Source organism: Sebastes fasciatus, chromosome 24 (assembly GCF_043250625.1).
Source record: "Sebastes fasciatus isolate fSebFas1 chromosome 24, fSebFas1.pri, whole genome shotgun sequence".
NCBI classification, from domain to species: Eukaryota; Metazoa; Chordata; class Actinopteri; order Perciformes; family Sebastidae; genus Sebastes; species Sebastes fasciatus.
The window spans coordinates 9720494-9737187 of NC_133818.1; the positions used below are offsets into that span (position 1 = coordinate 9720494).

General features: G+C 41.0%; 1 protein-coding gene across 5 annotated transcripts in view; it reads right to left on the bottom strand.

Annotated features, from left to right (window-relative positions):
* Window positions 1-16694, bottom strand: part of LOC141762746 (sodium-driven chloride bicarbonate exchanger-like) — a 39368-nt gene that overhangs the window by 8862 nt on the left and 13812 nt on the right. For 4 of the 5 annotated variants that reach the window (XM_074626794.1, XM_074626792.1, XM_074626790.1 and 1 more), the window contains 11 exons: window positions 14266-14347; window positions 10013-10156; window positions 9721-9862; window positions 9312-9472; window positions 8080-8268; window positions 6390-6478; window positions 5401-5558; window positions 5193-5280; window positions 2606-2752; window positions 1935-2035; window positions 178-352 (listed from right to left, as the gene is read on the bottom strand). In XM_074626794.1, coding sequence (XP_074482895.1) covers window positions 178-352; window positions 1935-2035; window positions 2606-2752; window positions 5193-5280; window positions 5401-5558; window positions 6390-6478; window positions 8080-8268; window positions 9312-9472; window positions 9721-9862; window positions 10013-10156; window positions 14266-14347 — 1476 coding nt within the window. The remainder of the gene's footprint in view (window positions 1-177; window positions 353-1934; window positions 2036-2605; window positions 2753-5192; window positions 5281-5400; window positions 5559-6389; window positions 6479-8079; window positions 8269-9311; window positions 9473-9720; window positions 9863-10012; window positions 10157-14265; window positions 14348-16694) is intronic. The other variant, XM_074626791.1, reaches the window with a different exon arrangement.

A 16694-nucleotide genomic window follows, 5' to 3' on the forward strand; every position in this document is an offset into this window, starting at 1 on the left:
TCCTCCCCAGGGCTATATATATATGTAGATTTAAGACCTGACCTTGGTTGTTTCTAAACTGTTTCAAAAGTCCATTCTCATGAATATAATGTCCAATGACAAGTCAATGATGTCCACAACTTGTTTCCAATGCACCCAAAGTGGCCAAAAAAACAGTTATCACAGATTCTATCTTACCACACGTCCCTCTGTGGCCTCACCCAGGAGTCCTCCGAAGGTGATGACCGGCGACATGCAGGCGCAGTAGAGGAAGAGGAAGGAGGCCAGACACTGCAGGCTGAGGGCGTCCCTGAAGTCGGAAACGTAGTGAGGAGCCTTTCGCTTGATGTCCATGAAGAACCCGCCAAAAAACCTGTGATGAAACAGGGATTTAATGAAAGAACAGGATGCAAACGTAAGGTACATATGCTAATATGGAAGCACAAATGGCATTTGGATAGGGCGGCACGGTCACAGAAAGAGAGTCGCAGGTTCAAACCCGACTTTGTGCCCTTCTGTGTGGAGTTTACATGTTCTCCCCGTGTTAGCGTGGGTTTTCTCCGGGTGCTCCTGTTTCCTCCCACAGTCAAAAGACATGCAGGTTAGGTTAATTTTAAATTACCCGTAAGTGTGAATGTGATCGTGAATAGTTGTCTGTCTCTATTTGTCAGCTCTGTGATAGTCTGGCTCCAGCGATCCAGCGGTTACAGATAAGGGATGGAAATTGCATTTGGGGGTTCTGTGAACACAAACATTGGAACACAGTTCGACTTGAGAGCGTGTCAATCATGTGAGTGCGCGTGTCGACTCGTGCATCTATCTTTGAATGGCTCTAGGCCACAGCCAGCAGGCTCTCCTGCTGCAGCGAGCCGGGGCCGTGGTGAACCAGCTGGAGGTGGTTGCTATGGCAACAGTGGGTGGGACGTTATGCTTATTTCAGTCCGAGGCAGCGATGCCATGTCCCGGGAGGTGGCGGTGATAGTGGTGAAGGGGATGGGGGATGGGGGATGGGGGTTCGATAGCTGAGACTGAGCCGCCGGACGGTCTTAGCTTCCTCTACTGCAGCATACCACAGCTCAGCTCACTCATCTGCTATTAAACCACCAACATGTACTCTTAACACCGCAGTGCACTGCGCTATCGTTTCATTGTTCCAAGCTCGGGTTGAAAAATCCCCTGCTTGTCATTGGGTGATTTCTGGGTGATGACAACACAGTGTTTTTTTTCATCCTTAATCCCTTCTGTAAATCTTAATATTGGCCTTGTCAAATCATGCTGTCTCTTTGCGCCATTAAATTATATGAAAATTAAATTCTTAGTCCAGACTTTTTTTCATAAACAGCTGTGAGCAGAAATAACTATATAAATAAAGAATGCCTGTGTGTTCTCGCTCAAATATTAACACATACTACAAGACAGAGACCCATTAAATGTACCAATACAACAATGTAAATATATTTAATTACAATAACTGTAAAAGTATTATCTATACTTGAGAATTTTCTAAAAAAAACAGTGTCTAGACTGATACAAAAATAATCCATTTCAATCATCACTTATGACCATAGACATGAACAACATGACAGCTCTCCATATGTGAAGCTAAAACATCTTGATCGCCCCTGGTGGCTGGCTGCAGTATAGGTCTTAAACTCCGCCCCCCTCCATGTTAGCGGATGGGGCAAGCTAAAAAGAAAGTGTAAATAACATAACAACATTACAGTGCTGGAGTAACTAAACTCACAATGAATTAAAACTGAAACAAAAGGTCTTTGTGGAGTTGAAGTGAGTAATGATAATGGGCCAGTAGGGCAAAGGTCTGCCTGTTATGAGAGCTAAATTTATAGTTTGGGGGACGGCGAGGCAGCTAACAGGCGACAGGAAGACGGGCACAAAAGAAGAGCTCAAGGTTGCACAACACCAATCATGCTGTCTCTATCTAGTGTAACACTTACTTCCCGGTGCGCTGGAGCTCAGGGCCGCCGTGTCCTCCGCTATCCCCCGACTCTCCAAGATCTGTCACTCCGTTGGGAAGGGGGGGAATCTTCCGCTTTTCCTGTGTGGTTAAGATCACTGTCACTGGCCAGAACAATAACAAGCTGCACAGACACCAGATGTTACAGATATTCCAACGTACTTTTCGCAAATCTTAAATGATTCTCTTATGCATGATTCCGAGACAGAGTTCATCAGCATTACAGTCTAATTGCACAGTAGTATGTCATTAATTCACCACATGTGCCTAACGAGACTTTTTTTTAATCATCTGGAGCAGCTTTCTGTTAGGTAACAACTCTCCCAAAGAAGATGGCGGTTTTTCAAAGCAGACCAAAATAACTAATGGAGGAAAAAGAACTACTGTTTCGGAGAGGATTGAGAGCAGAACCCTGGGGAGCGGCATCAAAGCACAGAGTACGACACAGTTGAGATTAGAGGAGAACACAGATGCTTTAATATTTCTCAGCGGGCAGAAATGACGCAGAGGGGACTCACAGGCACGTTACGGTGATGCAGACTGTCAAACTCTGAACAGATTTAGTTTAGTGGTTGGGCTTTTTGAGTGGCAGCAATGGAGAGGATTCTTCCGAAAATGTGTACAACATTTTTTGTTACGTAAATAGTTTACCTGAGAGGGCACGTTTTTGGGAGGCTCTATTCTGATGGAGGGGTCCCACTCTCCAGGAGGTAAAACCGTCACCTGGTCCAGAAACTCATCGATGCCTGCCACCAGGTCATTCCTGTCTTTGGCCTTGTACGCAACATCATGGAAAATCTGTGGAGCACATGAAGGGGGTTATTTTCTTTAATAGTCTGCTCTGTGGTACGGAAGCCCAAAGAGGCAAGTGAGAGAAACAAATTCTTAAATGTTTTAAATACTTTTACATACATTTAAATATACTCATTGACTCAGTGTAATAGCAGCATATGGAAGCCTTGAGATGCCAGTGTGAAAAAAAATTCTGGTCATCCATTTTCTAAGTCTGATAGAAAATAAGTAAATAGATAAGTAAATAATAAATAAGTAAATAAATAAAAGTTAATAGTTTTCTCTCCTGTGTTTATGCCTTAAGAACGTGTGGAAAAAAGGTTTTTGCCAGAATAATCTTTCAAAATTCCTTCAAAAATCATCTTTGAAAACACTTTTTAAGTGTTTATTGTTGTAATACTCATTTTGGCCACAAGAGGCCCCCGACTCGCTACCTTCTTGCTGCATCCCGGCTCCCGTAGCAGCTCGACTTTCGATCTCCTCACCTTCTCCCTGTCGCTGTCTCTCGTGTGTGTCGATGAATGGATGAGTAGAGACTAGTTGTTAAGGTCGAGAAATATCCCGAGCGACAACAACAAACACTGATAAAAAAAAGATTCACCTGCCAATTTGTTTTTTCACAGATAGAAAAAGAAAAAAAACTAATTTCAATTTGCAAAAGTATTTCCCCCCACCTGTTTTACAGATGGAAAAAAAAAATTAAGGAACTTAGAAAGATTATCCTGGCAATACCTTTTCTTTCACCTGTTTTCAATTCATAAACACAGGACAGAAAACAATTTAGACCAGAAAGTGGATCACCAGACTTTTTGTTTTTCTCCCTGGCCCCTCAGGGCTTCCGTACTCACTATGCTATTACACTGTGTCACTGAGTGCATTTATATGGATTTACAGAAAATCCTATACCAGCGCCATAAAAGGTTTACTCAGCAGAGGATTATTTCTATCTCCATACATACAATGAACAAAACAACAACATGGAATATTCAGCATCATCACAGTGGCTGAAAAGCAAATCATAATGATGGGTACAATTCATTCCCATATATGATGAAGCAGACTGACACCCATATACTTCTATTTTCATTCATCCCAGAGGACTGCTGCAAATGGAAAATAAGGCAACATCTGGTTCTGATGATGTTCAGTAGCGTTAGTTCATAGCTGCACTGTGGGAAATACTGTCCCCCAAAGGCTACTCCTGCTTTTTAACAGGGGTTAAAGGTTGGGTCAGTTATAGGAAAGCAACTCTAGAGTTGGTAGGTGGACTTTTGATTGATAGGATGACTCCCTAAACTACCCTAACGCCTTATATAACCATGAAAAAACAAAATATAAAAACAGTAAGTCACTAAAAGGGTGATTTCAATCAGGGAACTGGCATCCAGTGGTGGACATAACTAAGTACATTTACTCAAACATTGTACTTAAGTATAGTTGATGTATTTTACTATATTGTAGTTTTTACTTCACTACATTTATTTAACTTGTTGACACAAAAATTATGCATGGCTGAAATAACACATTATACTTTTCGTGAAATAACAGGAATAAAATATAATAAATATATAATAAAATGTAATAAGAATATTTTATTATATATATATATTATATTTCATATTTTATTATATATGTATTATATTATATTCCTATTATTTCACTTTTTATAACTACGTCATAAAATATAAAATATAATTAATATAGAATAGATATAGAATAAAATATAATAAGGATATTTTATTATATATTTATTATAGTTTATATTTTATTATATATTTCTTGTATTTTATTATATATTTATTATATTATATTCCTATTATTTCACTTTTTATAATAAATATATAATTAAATGTAATAAGAATATTTTAACCTGTTTTAAATGTAAATCAACTTGTTTCAAACATTTTCTAAAATCTCATTTTCATAAACCTAGAGCCACAACCTGCATCACTCTGTCTTGTTTCAAGACACAGATGCTCATTTCTCGATCATTTGAACACGTTGAAATATTGTTACTGCGCTACAAAATAAGGTTTTTAGGACTCAATTGTAGAGAAAAAGTCTTAAAGTAAGTCTATAAAGTACTTAAAATCAGTTCCACATCGTCTCAGAGCTCTTTTGGAGCAAGTCCCAGTCCCTTTTGGACCAAGTCCAAGTCAAAAAGCAAGTTCAATCAATGCTAGTATGAAAATTAAAATAGCACAATAGCCCAAATCACACTAAATACATAAATGGAGGGTTAACGTCCAGTTGGAAGTAATGAATCATCTGTATGTGTCAAATAGTTCACTGATGAGTTTCTGTTTGTTTGAAACATTTATTATTCAGTCAAGTCTCAAGTCTCAAGTAAGTCGGGTCACACAGTGTAAGTCCACTTCGTCCACCCTGATAGCATCATTACCACAGCTAGAATTTCAACCATGATAATATTGTACTTAGGTCTCACCTCGTCAGTCATCAGGGTAGCAATAGACCGCCCAATTTCATGATACTGTGGACCTTTTCCCAGAGGGCCGAGCAGGATGAAAAGAAACCTGTGCAACACAAAGGACGACAGGTTAGAGTAAAAGTCAAATCCATTTCTAACGCAGCATTCAGGGGATTATCTGCAGATGACAGAGAGAAAGACAAACAGGGGGCTTTTCTTGTATAACCTGGTGGTGATGGGAACCTCGGCCAGGCCGTTGAGCAGCACAGCGGGAGACAGGCGGACGAAGGCCACCACGGGGCGGTCCAGGAATTCCAGCTCCCCCACCAGGACGTTCGATGCCTCGGCACCGGGAGGGATCTTTTTCATGAAGTGGAGGTCGATCTGAGAGACAGGAAGACACCAAAACAAGCACATCTTTAGACAAAAGATACATGTTTAGTTCTGTTTTGATCTAAAAGAATGCAGGTTGAGTGGTTATTACAGTAAATTGATAACACTTTATAATAATCATCATTTATAAATGCTAAATTGTTAGTTAATTAAACTGAATTAATGGTAATTTTACTATTAACAAACCGTGAAATGATAATTAAGAATGTTTACTAATTATTAGTCATGCTATAATTTTTATTAATTTATCATTTGTTTGTCTAGTATGAAAAGATTAATTTATAAATTATATAAATTAATTAAATAATTTATAAATTCATTATTTCATAGTATGCAAACTAGTTAAAACATTTATTTAAAATTATATAATACATTTATAAATTAATTAAATAATTAATAGTTTCTTAAATGTATCAATTATATATTGTTTCATAGCTGAAATGATAACAATTACATATTTTATATAGTATAAAAAGTTATGTGTGCAATAATAAACTGTTAAAATAACATAAATTATAGTGTTGCTAATAATTAGTAAATGTTATTAATTATCATTTCAATGTTTTTTACAGTAAAATAACTATTAACTAAGTTTAATAACTATTTATAAATAAATAATCTGAATAGAAATCCAAAATACTGGCTTGATCTGGTCCACACAACAAAAGAAAACAAGCTTTACTCCTGTTAAACTCCAGTTGCTTTCCCAGGGCAAGGTGACCATTTCACATGTAACCCAACCTTGGTTAAATATACAGCGCTAGTTATGTGTCCAGCTATCAGTGGCCGTGGATAAACAGCGGGACCAGTGGTGGGTCTCACCTTGCTGAAGTCGACGGCGCTGTTTTCCCGGCTGACGTCCTGTTTGCCCTCACTGTTCGCCGGCTGAGACTGAGGTGAGACCGTTTGGCCTGTCGGGGCAGAGCGGGAAACCAACAGCATGTCAATTTTCACACAGCCTATCACAATATTACGTTCCCACACAAAGACAAAGGTTTCCAGTGAGTGACTACAGGGTACAGTTACATTCTCTGAAACATACGATACAACAGTGGACCCTTTTGTTGTAGGTGCCGTACCTTTATTGATGAAAAGGTTCAGCCCTCGTGACAAAAGATAATATTGTACCATGTTTCAGAGTGCACCTGAGTGAGTTAGCTTAATATTAATCTAATGAGTGCAGTGGACAGTGATTTTAGCTCGACTTTAGGCTCAAACTTTCCAAATCAAGTGTACAAGTGTACTACGAGGTGCAATCTTTCACTTCCATTTTAAATTTAAGTGTATCAACAAATAGGTGCTCATTTAAAAGTCTTTTTGTTTTCGTTTTGCTGAAACAAAGTCAAAGATTGCTCCTTTTAAATTTTTTTCAGTCAAGGAGTGATGCTACTACCACTAAAGGAATTTGTTCGACACTTTGGGAAACACTCCTATACGCTCTCTTGCAGAGAGTTAGGGGAGAAGATTGATACCACACTCCGTCATATTTACCATAAAGACAGGGGGGGGGGTATAACTAACTCTCTGAAAGAAAAAGAATAATCATATTTCCCAAAATGTTTAACTATTCTTTTAAACCCAAAGGCAACCAAATGAAGATTACATTTTGTGTTATGTAGTCACACCATGAATTTAAAATGAGGAGCTACCACTATTAGTAATTAGTCACTGTGATGAGTGTAGAACATGAGTCATAAATCTATGGTTTTCTAGGCATTAAACACAGTGTTGACAATGACAGGAAGTGGAGAGCATTATCATGTAAACCGGTATATGCCTTGTTTGGTCACATAAATAATTCTACCACTTACCCAAAGTTGTTGTAACATTTTGAAAGTACAAAAAACTTACTTTTTCCTACTTCTCTCTCTTCTTGACTGCACATAACCCATTTCTAACCTCTCACGATGATGCTCTCCCCTTTAATGTGTTCGTTCATGTTCTATTACTACTACTATCTCTAGGCTTTCAGTGTTAAGCATCAGCTTAGGCGCTCTGGTTGCCTGCGCAGATTTCCTGCTCTGTGTCTTCATGCTCGATGGGACAGTAGCCTTGTGCGACTGCCTGAAGGACACTAAGGCGTTTGGTGTTGCCAAAGGGCGTGTCTGGGGTCATGCGGCCGCGGCTGCTGGAGGAGGTCAAAGGTGACGGAGGGGTTGACAGACATGACGCGCTACACACGCACCGCGGCCATGCCACACAGGAAAAGGCCTCTCTGGGTGGAGTATTCTCGGGGAGCTCGGGCGAACACTTTACGGTTTGATAATAGAGGCCGTTTACTGGTTCAGTGAATGACACACGTGCACATGCAACGAGACCAGAACAAACACACAAACACGGAGAAACACAAACAAGAGGAGAAAATGAGATATCAAACAGCAGTAAGTCACAGATGGACACACTTTGGAAAAAAAACATGCAACATAAAAATATATATTTACATACAACATATATGGTCACCATGGGAAAAGCAGAGAATATAATGTAATGTGCGTTCAGACCATTTGCTCACCATTCTTGTCCATGGAATGAGGCTCAGACTGCTTCTTGCCGATATCAGCGAAGGAGCGTACAATAGGTATGCGGTTGGCCAGCTTCTTGTGGTTTTGGTGGTGGTGCTGTTTGAGCAGCGCCTCGCGGATCCTCTTCCTGGCATCCTGGCCTACGGGGCCCGACACCTCGTGCTGATCCAGAACCATGTCTGAGAAGTAAACACAAATGTAGGTTTCCACATTAACATTTTCATTCATTCATTATCTGTAACCGCTTATCCTATTCAGGGTCGCGGTTGGAGTCAACAATTAACTTAACCTGCATGTCTTTGGCCTGTGGGAGGAAACCGGAGCACCCGGAGAAAACCCACGCTAACACGGGGAGAGCATGCAAACTCCACACAGAAAGGACCCCAAGCCGGATTTGAACCTGCGACCCTCTTGCTGTGAAGTAACAGTGCTAACCACTGAACCGCAGTGCAGCCCCATATTAACATTTGAGCGTGTGTGTCCTCGCGTGGCACTGGCCAGCGATGCTAAGCTGATTATTCCGACAAAAAAACGACCCGCTTCTGCTGAGTTAATCGCACCAAACCAGGTTAAGTTCACTGGATCTCTTCAGCAGCACAGTTTTTCCCACAATCAGATAAACACTCTTTTGCTGCCCTCGAAAAAACTAGAACACAGTTTTCCAAAGTGGAATTCTGTTTACACGTTATAATGTCAGCCTTGTTGACCCGGCCTCTGCCCTGCTGCACATCTTTGTAATGGTAACTTTATGAATTCATATACCGTCACAGGTACTGCATTTAACATAAAAAATATGCTCAAATCATAACATGGCAAACTCAAACCCAACAGGCAACAACAGCTGTCAGTGTGTCAGTGTGCTGACTTGACTATGACTTGCCCCAAACTGCATGTGATTATCATAAAGTGGTCATATCTGTAAAGGGGAGACTCGTGGGTACCCATAGAACCCATTTTCAATCACATATCTTGAGGTCAGAGGTCACGGTACCAGTTATAGACGAGTCCTCTTTTAAAATATGTGTATATAAATATGTGTATCGTCTGCATAATCATTTTAAGATATTTAGTTGTTTTCAATAATCTGAGCTAGTAAATGCTGAAAAGAAGAGGTCCGAGAATGGAGCCTTAGGGAACTTCGCATCATTTTCGTTTGCTCACATTTGGCACAAACAGATTTTAGTTTGAGCAACACAAGACCACAGGACATTTTTGTGTTCACCTGCGATCTCCTCCAGCGAGTTGGCCCTCATGTCCAGCATCACGGTGCCGTTCATGATGCAGCTGCGGAGCTCGAAGAGACTGTGTAGAGACAGGGTGGCTACGTAGGGTTTACTCCACCGCTCGCCGCCGTCCTCGACATCCTCCTCGAACTTAAGCCACCTGCACACATTAAAAACTCGGTAAATATATAAAGACATTTCCCATCCCAGCACAGAGCATTTTGGTGGTTGTTGTATACATTTTCCCCCCTTTACTTTTGACATGCTGCTCAATTAAGTCCATGAATTTGTTTTTAGCAAATCCTTTGAGTTTGTTAGACACAAACAGGATCAAACTCTCAGGTGCAACAGAGGAACAATGGCACAGCTGGCTAGACCCAGCCCATGTGGCCGACTGCAGCGATGTACCTGGCTGTCTCTTTCCACTCGGCGTCCTCGCCCTCCCTGAGGCAGATTTCGTCCAGCTCGGTGAACAGGGCGTGGGGGATGTGCTCCTCGTCGCCATCCTCTGTCCCCAACAGAAACTGCACCCTCTGGGCTGGTGTGTCTGCTGCAGCAAATGGGACAGTCGGAGAACAAAGATAGAGAAAGCATGCAACAGGAAGGATTTGAAACAGAAAAACAGAACATGATGGTGAAGCTGGCTTGCGGTGAACTCAAAACTTGCTGGAGTTTGCTTTAGTCCGTTTTGAAGACCTACTGTGAGAGGGGGATTCTCTTCCATCGTCAGCTGAAGAGTCCCTCTCCTTGGACCGCTTCCTGTGTTTGTGTCCGTGGTGGCGGTGACGTCTGTGCGACCTCCTGCCCAGGGGAACGTGGACCCCGATGTAGAGAGTGCGGTGACCTGGAGACAAAATGCATCAGGCAACAATCGATTTTTTTAAAATTCCAGACAAGAGCTCATCTGACAGAGTTGTGGGGGTACATCAGACAAAAAAACCTTGGAACCACTGCTCTAAAGTGTCAGTCACTACCCCAAAACTCAACTATCAAAACACCCGCAACAGGTAGTATCACGCCACGTAGTCAGTTAGAGTGGAACCAGAGAAGCAGCACTCAGAGAATGAACTGCTACCTCCTGAATAAAGAGCTATTGTCCTCTTTGATGCTGAAATCGATGAAAATTGGATGACTCAAACAATTAGTGAGATTTTAATTTTAAATCAATACAGAACAAATAAAGAGACTGGGATTCTGAAAGGATATTATACAATGTGAGCTGATGTGCGTGTATGCGCACACATGAGCGTGCATCCACAGGGTCAGCGTGAAGATAATGCGAGCTGACTCTCTCCTCCTTTATCGCGGTCGAGCTGCCCGGCTGCTGCTTGCTTCCCGCCGGCCCTCGGCTCAGTGTCCTGACACAGACAGGACTACTATACACCCTGTTCTCCTGCACCATATGAGGAGCCACAGAGTCCAGCATAATGTGACACCAAGGGCAGTGTGATGTTACAAACTGGGGTCCAACAGAGGATACTAAATTCATCTTTTATGTGACAATGACAGATTACAAAAGGATTACTGTCAATAATACATTTCGCTGTCTTAACTGTTAAATTACAGGCAGTCCAATCCCATTATACCACTTAAACAAATATTCCCAGATAACATTTATTAAACTGTAATTTAATCAAAGCTGTAATTTCTACTGGTGATTGGGTTAGCCTAACCCTAACTAAGTAGTTTTTGTCACGTAACTTCTGTACTTAAGTTACGCCACTTCCAGATTTATCTTAAACCAAACCGTGATATTTTGCTAAGCCTAACTAAGAACTTTTTTTGCCTAAACCTAACCAAGTCGATCTTTTCCTAAACCTAAAGAAGTCAATCTTTTCCTAAATCTAACTAAATAGTTTGTAGCCTAAACCTAACCTAGTCAATCTTTTCCTAAACCTAACTAAGTACTTTTATTGCCTAAACCTAACCAAGTTGATCTTTTCCTAAACCTAACTAAGTAATTTTATCGCCTAAACCTAACCAAGTCGATCTTTACCTAAACAAAAATAAGTAGTTTGTTGCCTAAACCTAACCAAGTTGATCTTTTCCTAAACATAACTAAGTAGTTTGTTGCCTAAGCCTAACCAAGTTGATCTTTTCTTAAGCCTGACTAAGTAGTTTGTTGCCTAAACCTAACCAAGTCGATCTTTTCTTAAACCTAACTAAGTAGTTCTATTTTGAAAAGACTGGAGCAGAAATTGACACATGCTGGGCATTCGCCCAATCGTGATGAGCGTCACGAAAAAAAGGGAAATTCGTGTCAGATTCAGTTTCGTGACTATTTCACGAACTGCCGTGAGACTGTGTTGGACAATAACCATTGTTCACTTCTGAAACCAAACCTAAGACCGTGAATATAATCTATTATAGAAAAACGTTGGGGAACCCCTTTTGCTTTCAGAGTTAAATCCTAGCTCAAGTTAAGCCATTTGTGCAGCTTGTGCAGGTTCAGATATAAATGAGCTTATTCTGTTTATTATTGCCACACTCACTGTGTATATTTTAATTTAGTCTGAGGGGAAGATATCCCACATGAATCCCTTAAATTGTTTTCACTTGCTTGGAGACATGACTAATCATATCATAGAGCGCTAATCAGATTTAAGCAAAGCACAGACATAACGTGAATCACCTACAGTAAGAGCACACTGTCATCACAGCATTTGAAAAGATACACTCACTCACTACCTTCAACCAGGAGGAATCCAGGACAGAGGTTAAGTGAGGTCCCGGAGGACATAACGGGGAAACTATGTCAAGATGTATTTGCAGTTTGAGAGCGTATTTCACTCTGTAGACGCATTCATCCAGAGCAAATTGCTGTTAGCATTATGTGAATTATGTATATCAGAAGCAGAGGGAGCAAATTTCACAATAAAAGGCCCGTTCCGGCAGACGGGAACAATAAGGTACGCGAGGAAAACAGAAGAACTGAAGCTTTAAAGTTCATGAGTCACGACTCCTGAGTGGAGGACTTAAATAGCTCCCCTCCTCCAGGCCTGCTGATGTCACAATGTCTTTTCTCTTTTCTTACATCAGTCAAGAATTCATGCAGCGTTTTTTTTGCTGTTCCATATCCTGAAGTCTTTGTGTGTGTATTCATGTATGCACTGCTTTACCACAGAATAGAGCAGCTTTGATTGGCTGGAGGTTGTGCATCATTCTCTTCACACAACTGGCTCTGAGGCTCTGACGTTGCAGCACTGCTCTAAATGAATTCTCATGGTTGCAGTTACTGGGCTATGATTTGTCCTACTTGAAGCAGTTGTAAAAGTCAAATTTATTACCATGGTGCCCAAACAAAGTTTCTATAAATATCATAAAATGCTAATATTTTGACCTCTGTAAAGTTGCTGTGATAAATCTACTCTGGCCAATGCAGTTAAAGGACATTGTTAACAAATGCTATGAGAAGACCTCTTAACCTCTTAACATTCCAACGGCCACTATTCTGTCTTTCAGAGGTTATAGCGGGTCTTCTCATATAGCTTTCAGGTGATGTACACCACTTCTTTCTGACATCTACTGTTGACCTGCTATCTCCCCCCCAAAGACCCCTTTTACCCCCCTAAAAAAAGACAAAAACAGGTCTATTGTGGGTCTCAGAGGGTTAAATCCCTTGCCACCGTGTCCAACATCATTCAAGCTGTAACAATCGAGGATTGGGACTTTAAATCCCATAGAATCCCAATGGAAACAGATGCCATTCTAACATTTTCCTTTAATCCCCAATGTGAGAGTGTATGAGAATGAGGAAGCAGGTGAGTGTTCTGTGAAAGAGATAACTTCAGAGGATCTCCTCCTCCTGTGTGGTGCTGACGCAGTGTCAGTGTTACCACAGCGCCAGACAGAGAGCTAGTCATTACGGCGAAACATCATCCGACGATGAGGGTCCTTGAGATGAAAGCACCGCCTCGCCGGCAGTGTCAGAATCAAAGAGTGACATCTATTGCCGGCTGCCTCGGCGAACGTTGCCTGGCAACAAAAGTACAGTGGATGCTGACGGGGGGGAACAGATTCTGTAGGTGAAAGATTGTTTTATTTTTGCCTTTCGCCCATACTGTACTCTCTTGACTTGCACAAAAATGCAGTTTTCTGGATGTCGAAAAGAAAAAGTTCCCCATAATGAACAAGTTATCTGTCAGCTTCAGCACTTTCCTGTAAGTTATTTCCCTCAGATTGCCTTGCCTACTTTTGCTCCTGATTTCCTATATTTCCCAAAGTGTCTTTCAAAAATGAAGCGTAAGTTTGGAGCTTTATTTAGACTCTATCGTGACAATGGATTACGGATGAATCATATACTGTATGTCTGTTTTTAGGCATCGCTTCTCACGTGACCTCTTTCCAGCCAATCATGCTTACCTGGTGTGGGCTATGATATTGACTCGCGAGCACGGCTGCCCAGCGCTCATCTGAAGAGTTAACACGAGAGATAGCTTTGAATGCACCAGTAAGCCCTGTTATTTATTTAATTAGCTTAGCTTATGGCCTTAACTGTTTTCATGCAGAAAATGATGAGAAAGTTTGTGACCCGGCAGCTATGTTGGGACCAGCTGAGGACAAATGAAGCACCGCCCACCAGCCGGAGCAAACTTTCTCATTTTACAGCTAAACAGTACACTACAAGATGTTTCTGAAAACATTTTAAGCGAGAAATAGGCATTACAGTAACAGAATATTAATTAATATTTGATCAGCGCTGCCTAGTTTGACCGTTTGCTCGGAGTTTGAGAGTGATTGACAGCTGCCTCTGTTGAGTGAACAGCCAATAGGAACGCTAGATAGATTTTTTAAAGCCTGAAAGCAGAGCCATGAGGAGGTGCAGAAGTATCTCTCAGACCACTTGAATTACAATATGCTAAAAGGTTATTATGGAGTTTTTGCCCAATGATTCCAAAAATATTCTGCCTACTGCCGCTGTAATCGTGTAATATAAATGTTAATGGGTGTTACCTTCGAGTTCTTCCTTCTCGAAGTTGGTGTTGAGCATGGAGCGCGTGCCCCCACGGTCCACCACTGCCTCCTCATCAGCTCTCTGGAGGTGACACACACAGATAAGGAGGATGAACACACATTTTTAATATCACTCTCATAAAGATTCAGTCACATGCAAGAAGATATGAAGGTTAACATGAGTTGACACAAGACGCCACTTAATCAGTGTTAATAATGAATGTAAGTGCATTTCATATTCCCCAATGCTGAACTCTTCATGACACGTGTCCGTCTGTCCTCGCTGAAGCAAAGATCCATATTTCATCTAAATGCTACGTGTTGTTGCGTAAGAGGGAGGAAATGTGTCCTGAAATGAAAACACACAAACGCAGCATCATAACGCTGACTTTCACCGACTGTTACCATGGCAACGATTTGAAAAAGCCACGCTCATCTGCTGAGTGCCAGTTTTTGAGTCATGGTTTTTCACAAGACTGCATCATTGTGCGTAATGTAAATGCTCCACCACCCACCCACACCTCTAGCAAGACGAATCTCTCGGGAACTAGAGCAGCAGCAGATGTGTAGAGTGGTGGGAACAGGGCCCAGTGCTAATGGATGCAACATAATGCTTTTCTAGTTACTCCGTGCTATATATATATAGCTCTGACGTTGAAAAATGAACGGGTCTTTGAATGCTTACTCTGCTTTTTAATATTTAATGAAAACGCTGGCTTGTTATTCATGGTGTTTTCAATATCATGGTGTTTTCAATTGTTTTCCACCAGGATGGAAACTTACACATCATCTGATCCGGGGACAGAGCATGTAAAATGAAAAATGTTCACACACCGCAGTGCTGTGTGACAATAAAAGCTGATTTACATTACCTTTTACATTAACAGCAAATCTGCTGCTCTGATACTGTACTGTGTGTGGCTGCATGTCTGCACCAATCACAGTTATTTCAGCTCTTTTGATCGTTTCGAACAGATGCCCTCAAGCCAGCAACTCTCCAATCAACACTCAAAATCTGTGTAGCTGAAAAACCGACCCTTATGAAGTAATAAAAAGAGGCTGCGTCGGTGATATTGACAGTTTTAGCCTGACATGGCTTCCCGTGGTTGTTCCTATCAAATTCAAAACCTTCCTCCCCAGGGAGCTGCACGCCAATACCTCCGGGCCGTGAACAAAAAGTTGTCATGGTGACGCTTCCTCCATCTCCTTTCCTGACTCCCTCCAGTCTCTGTGTGTGTTGTGTTGATCATTTACATCATGTGCCCTCTAGACGTCCTCCATGAATTTGCTGTAGGTCCTGACTGTGTCATGCATTAGGTCATTAGTGTTGTAATAACCGCAATTATTTGTCATCTGAGTTGCCTTGTTGTCCTTAGCACACTAGCCACTGATGTTACCTTGCTGCTATTTCAGTCTGATCTCATTCCCAGGGCGTCAAATACCAACGCACAAGGCACCCTTTAGCATCTGTATGAGACGCACCAGGCTTTCAATCAACTCCCGCATCATAATTAGACGCTCAGAGCAACGGACGTGGTGTTAAAGGGGAACACCAGCCAAATTAAGAATTCCAATATGTTATTTCCATGGCATAGGAAAGTTCAATCAATATGTGTGAACATGAGCTACTCTCTCTCAAAGCCAGAAACCAGAGCAGTAAGCCTCAAACTTGTGATGTCATACGGAACAAAGTCAAGAGCTGCTCCAAAGACAATGAATCGGAGGCCAACAGAATGTTTGTTTTCTTTTTTATACCCAAATGAGTTTTATTCAATTGTAGATTTCTTAGTTGTGAAACAAAATATGTACACATATACTCAAAACATTCTCCTGGGTGCTCTCAGTGTCATCTAGAACATCTCTCCCAATTCATTGTCAATGGGGCAGCTCCAGACTTGTCTACTACTAACATGTAAAGAATGAATGAATAACATTTTGATTTAGATCATTCTGCACAGTGAAGCTCAATCACAGTTGGCAGAACAATAAGCAAAATCACTTGGACTTAAAAAAAAAAAAAAAGATCCACACTTGGATATTCTCCCTTAAGTAAGCTTAAGAGAGATTACTGTAAGAGATAGTCTGCCCTAAACCAAGCTACAGTGGTCTTGGACCTGGCATTGACTTTGAATGTAAAAAATCACGGTCTGAATTACAGCACTGAACAATATGTTAGAACTTATATTATTAATATTCATTCTATTAAGTTCACAACCTTTGCAGATAGATAGTAAACACAGTTAGAGCTGCAACGATTAGTTGAGTTTTGATAATCGATTCATCATTATAGTAATTTTTCGTGCAAAAATGCAGTGCAGTGTACTGTTGCCTCACAGCAAGAGGATTGCAGGTTCAAACCTGCCTTAAATAAATGAATAAATAAATGAATAAATAAATGGGGAAAATAAATAGAAGCGTAAATAGATAGG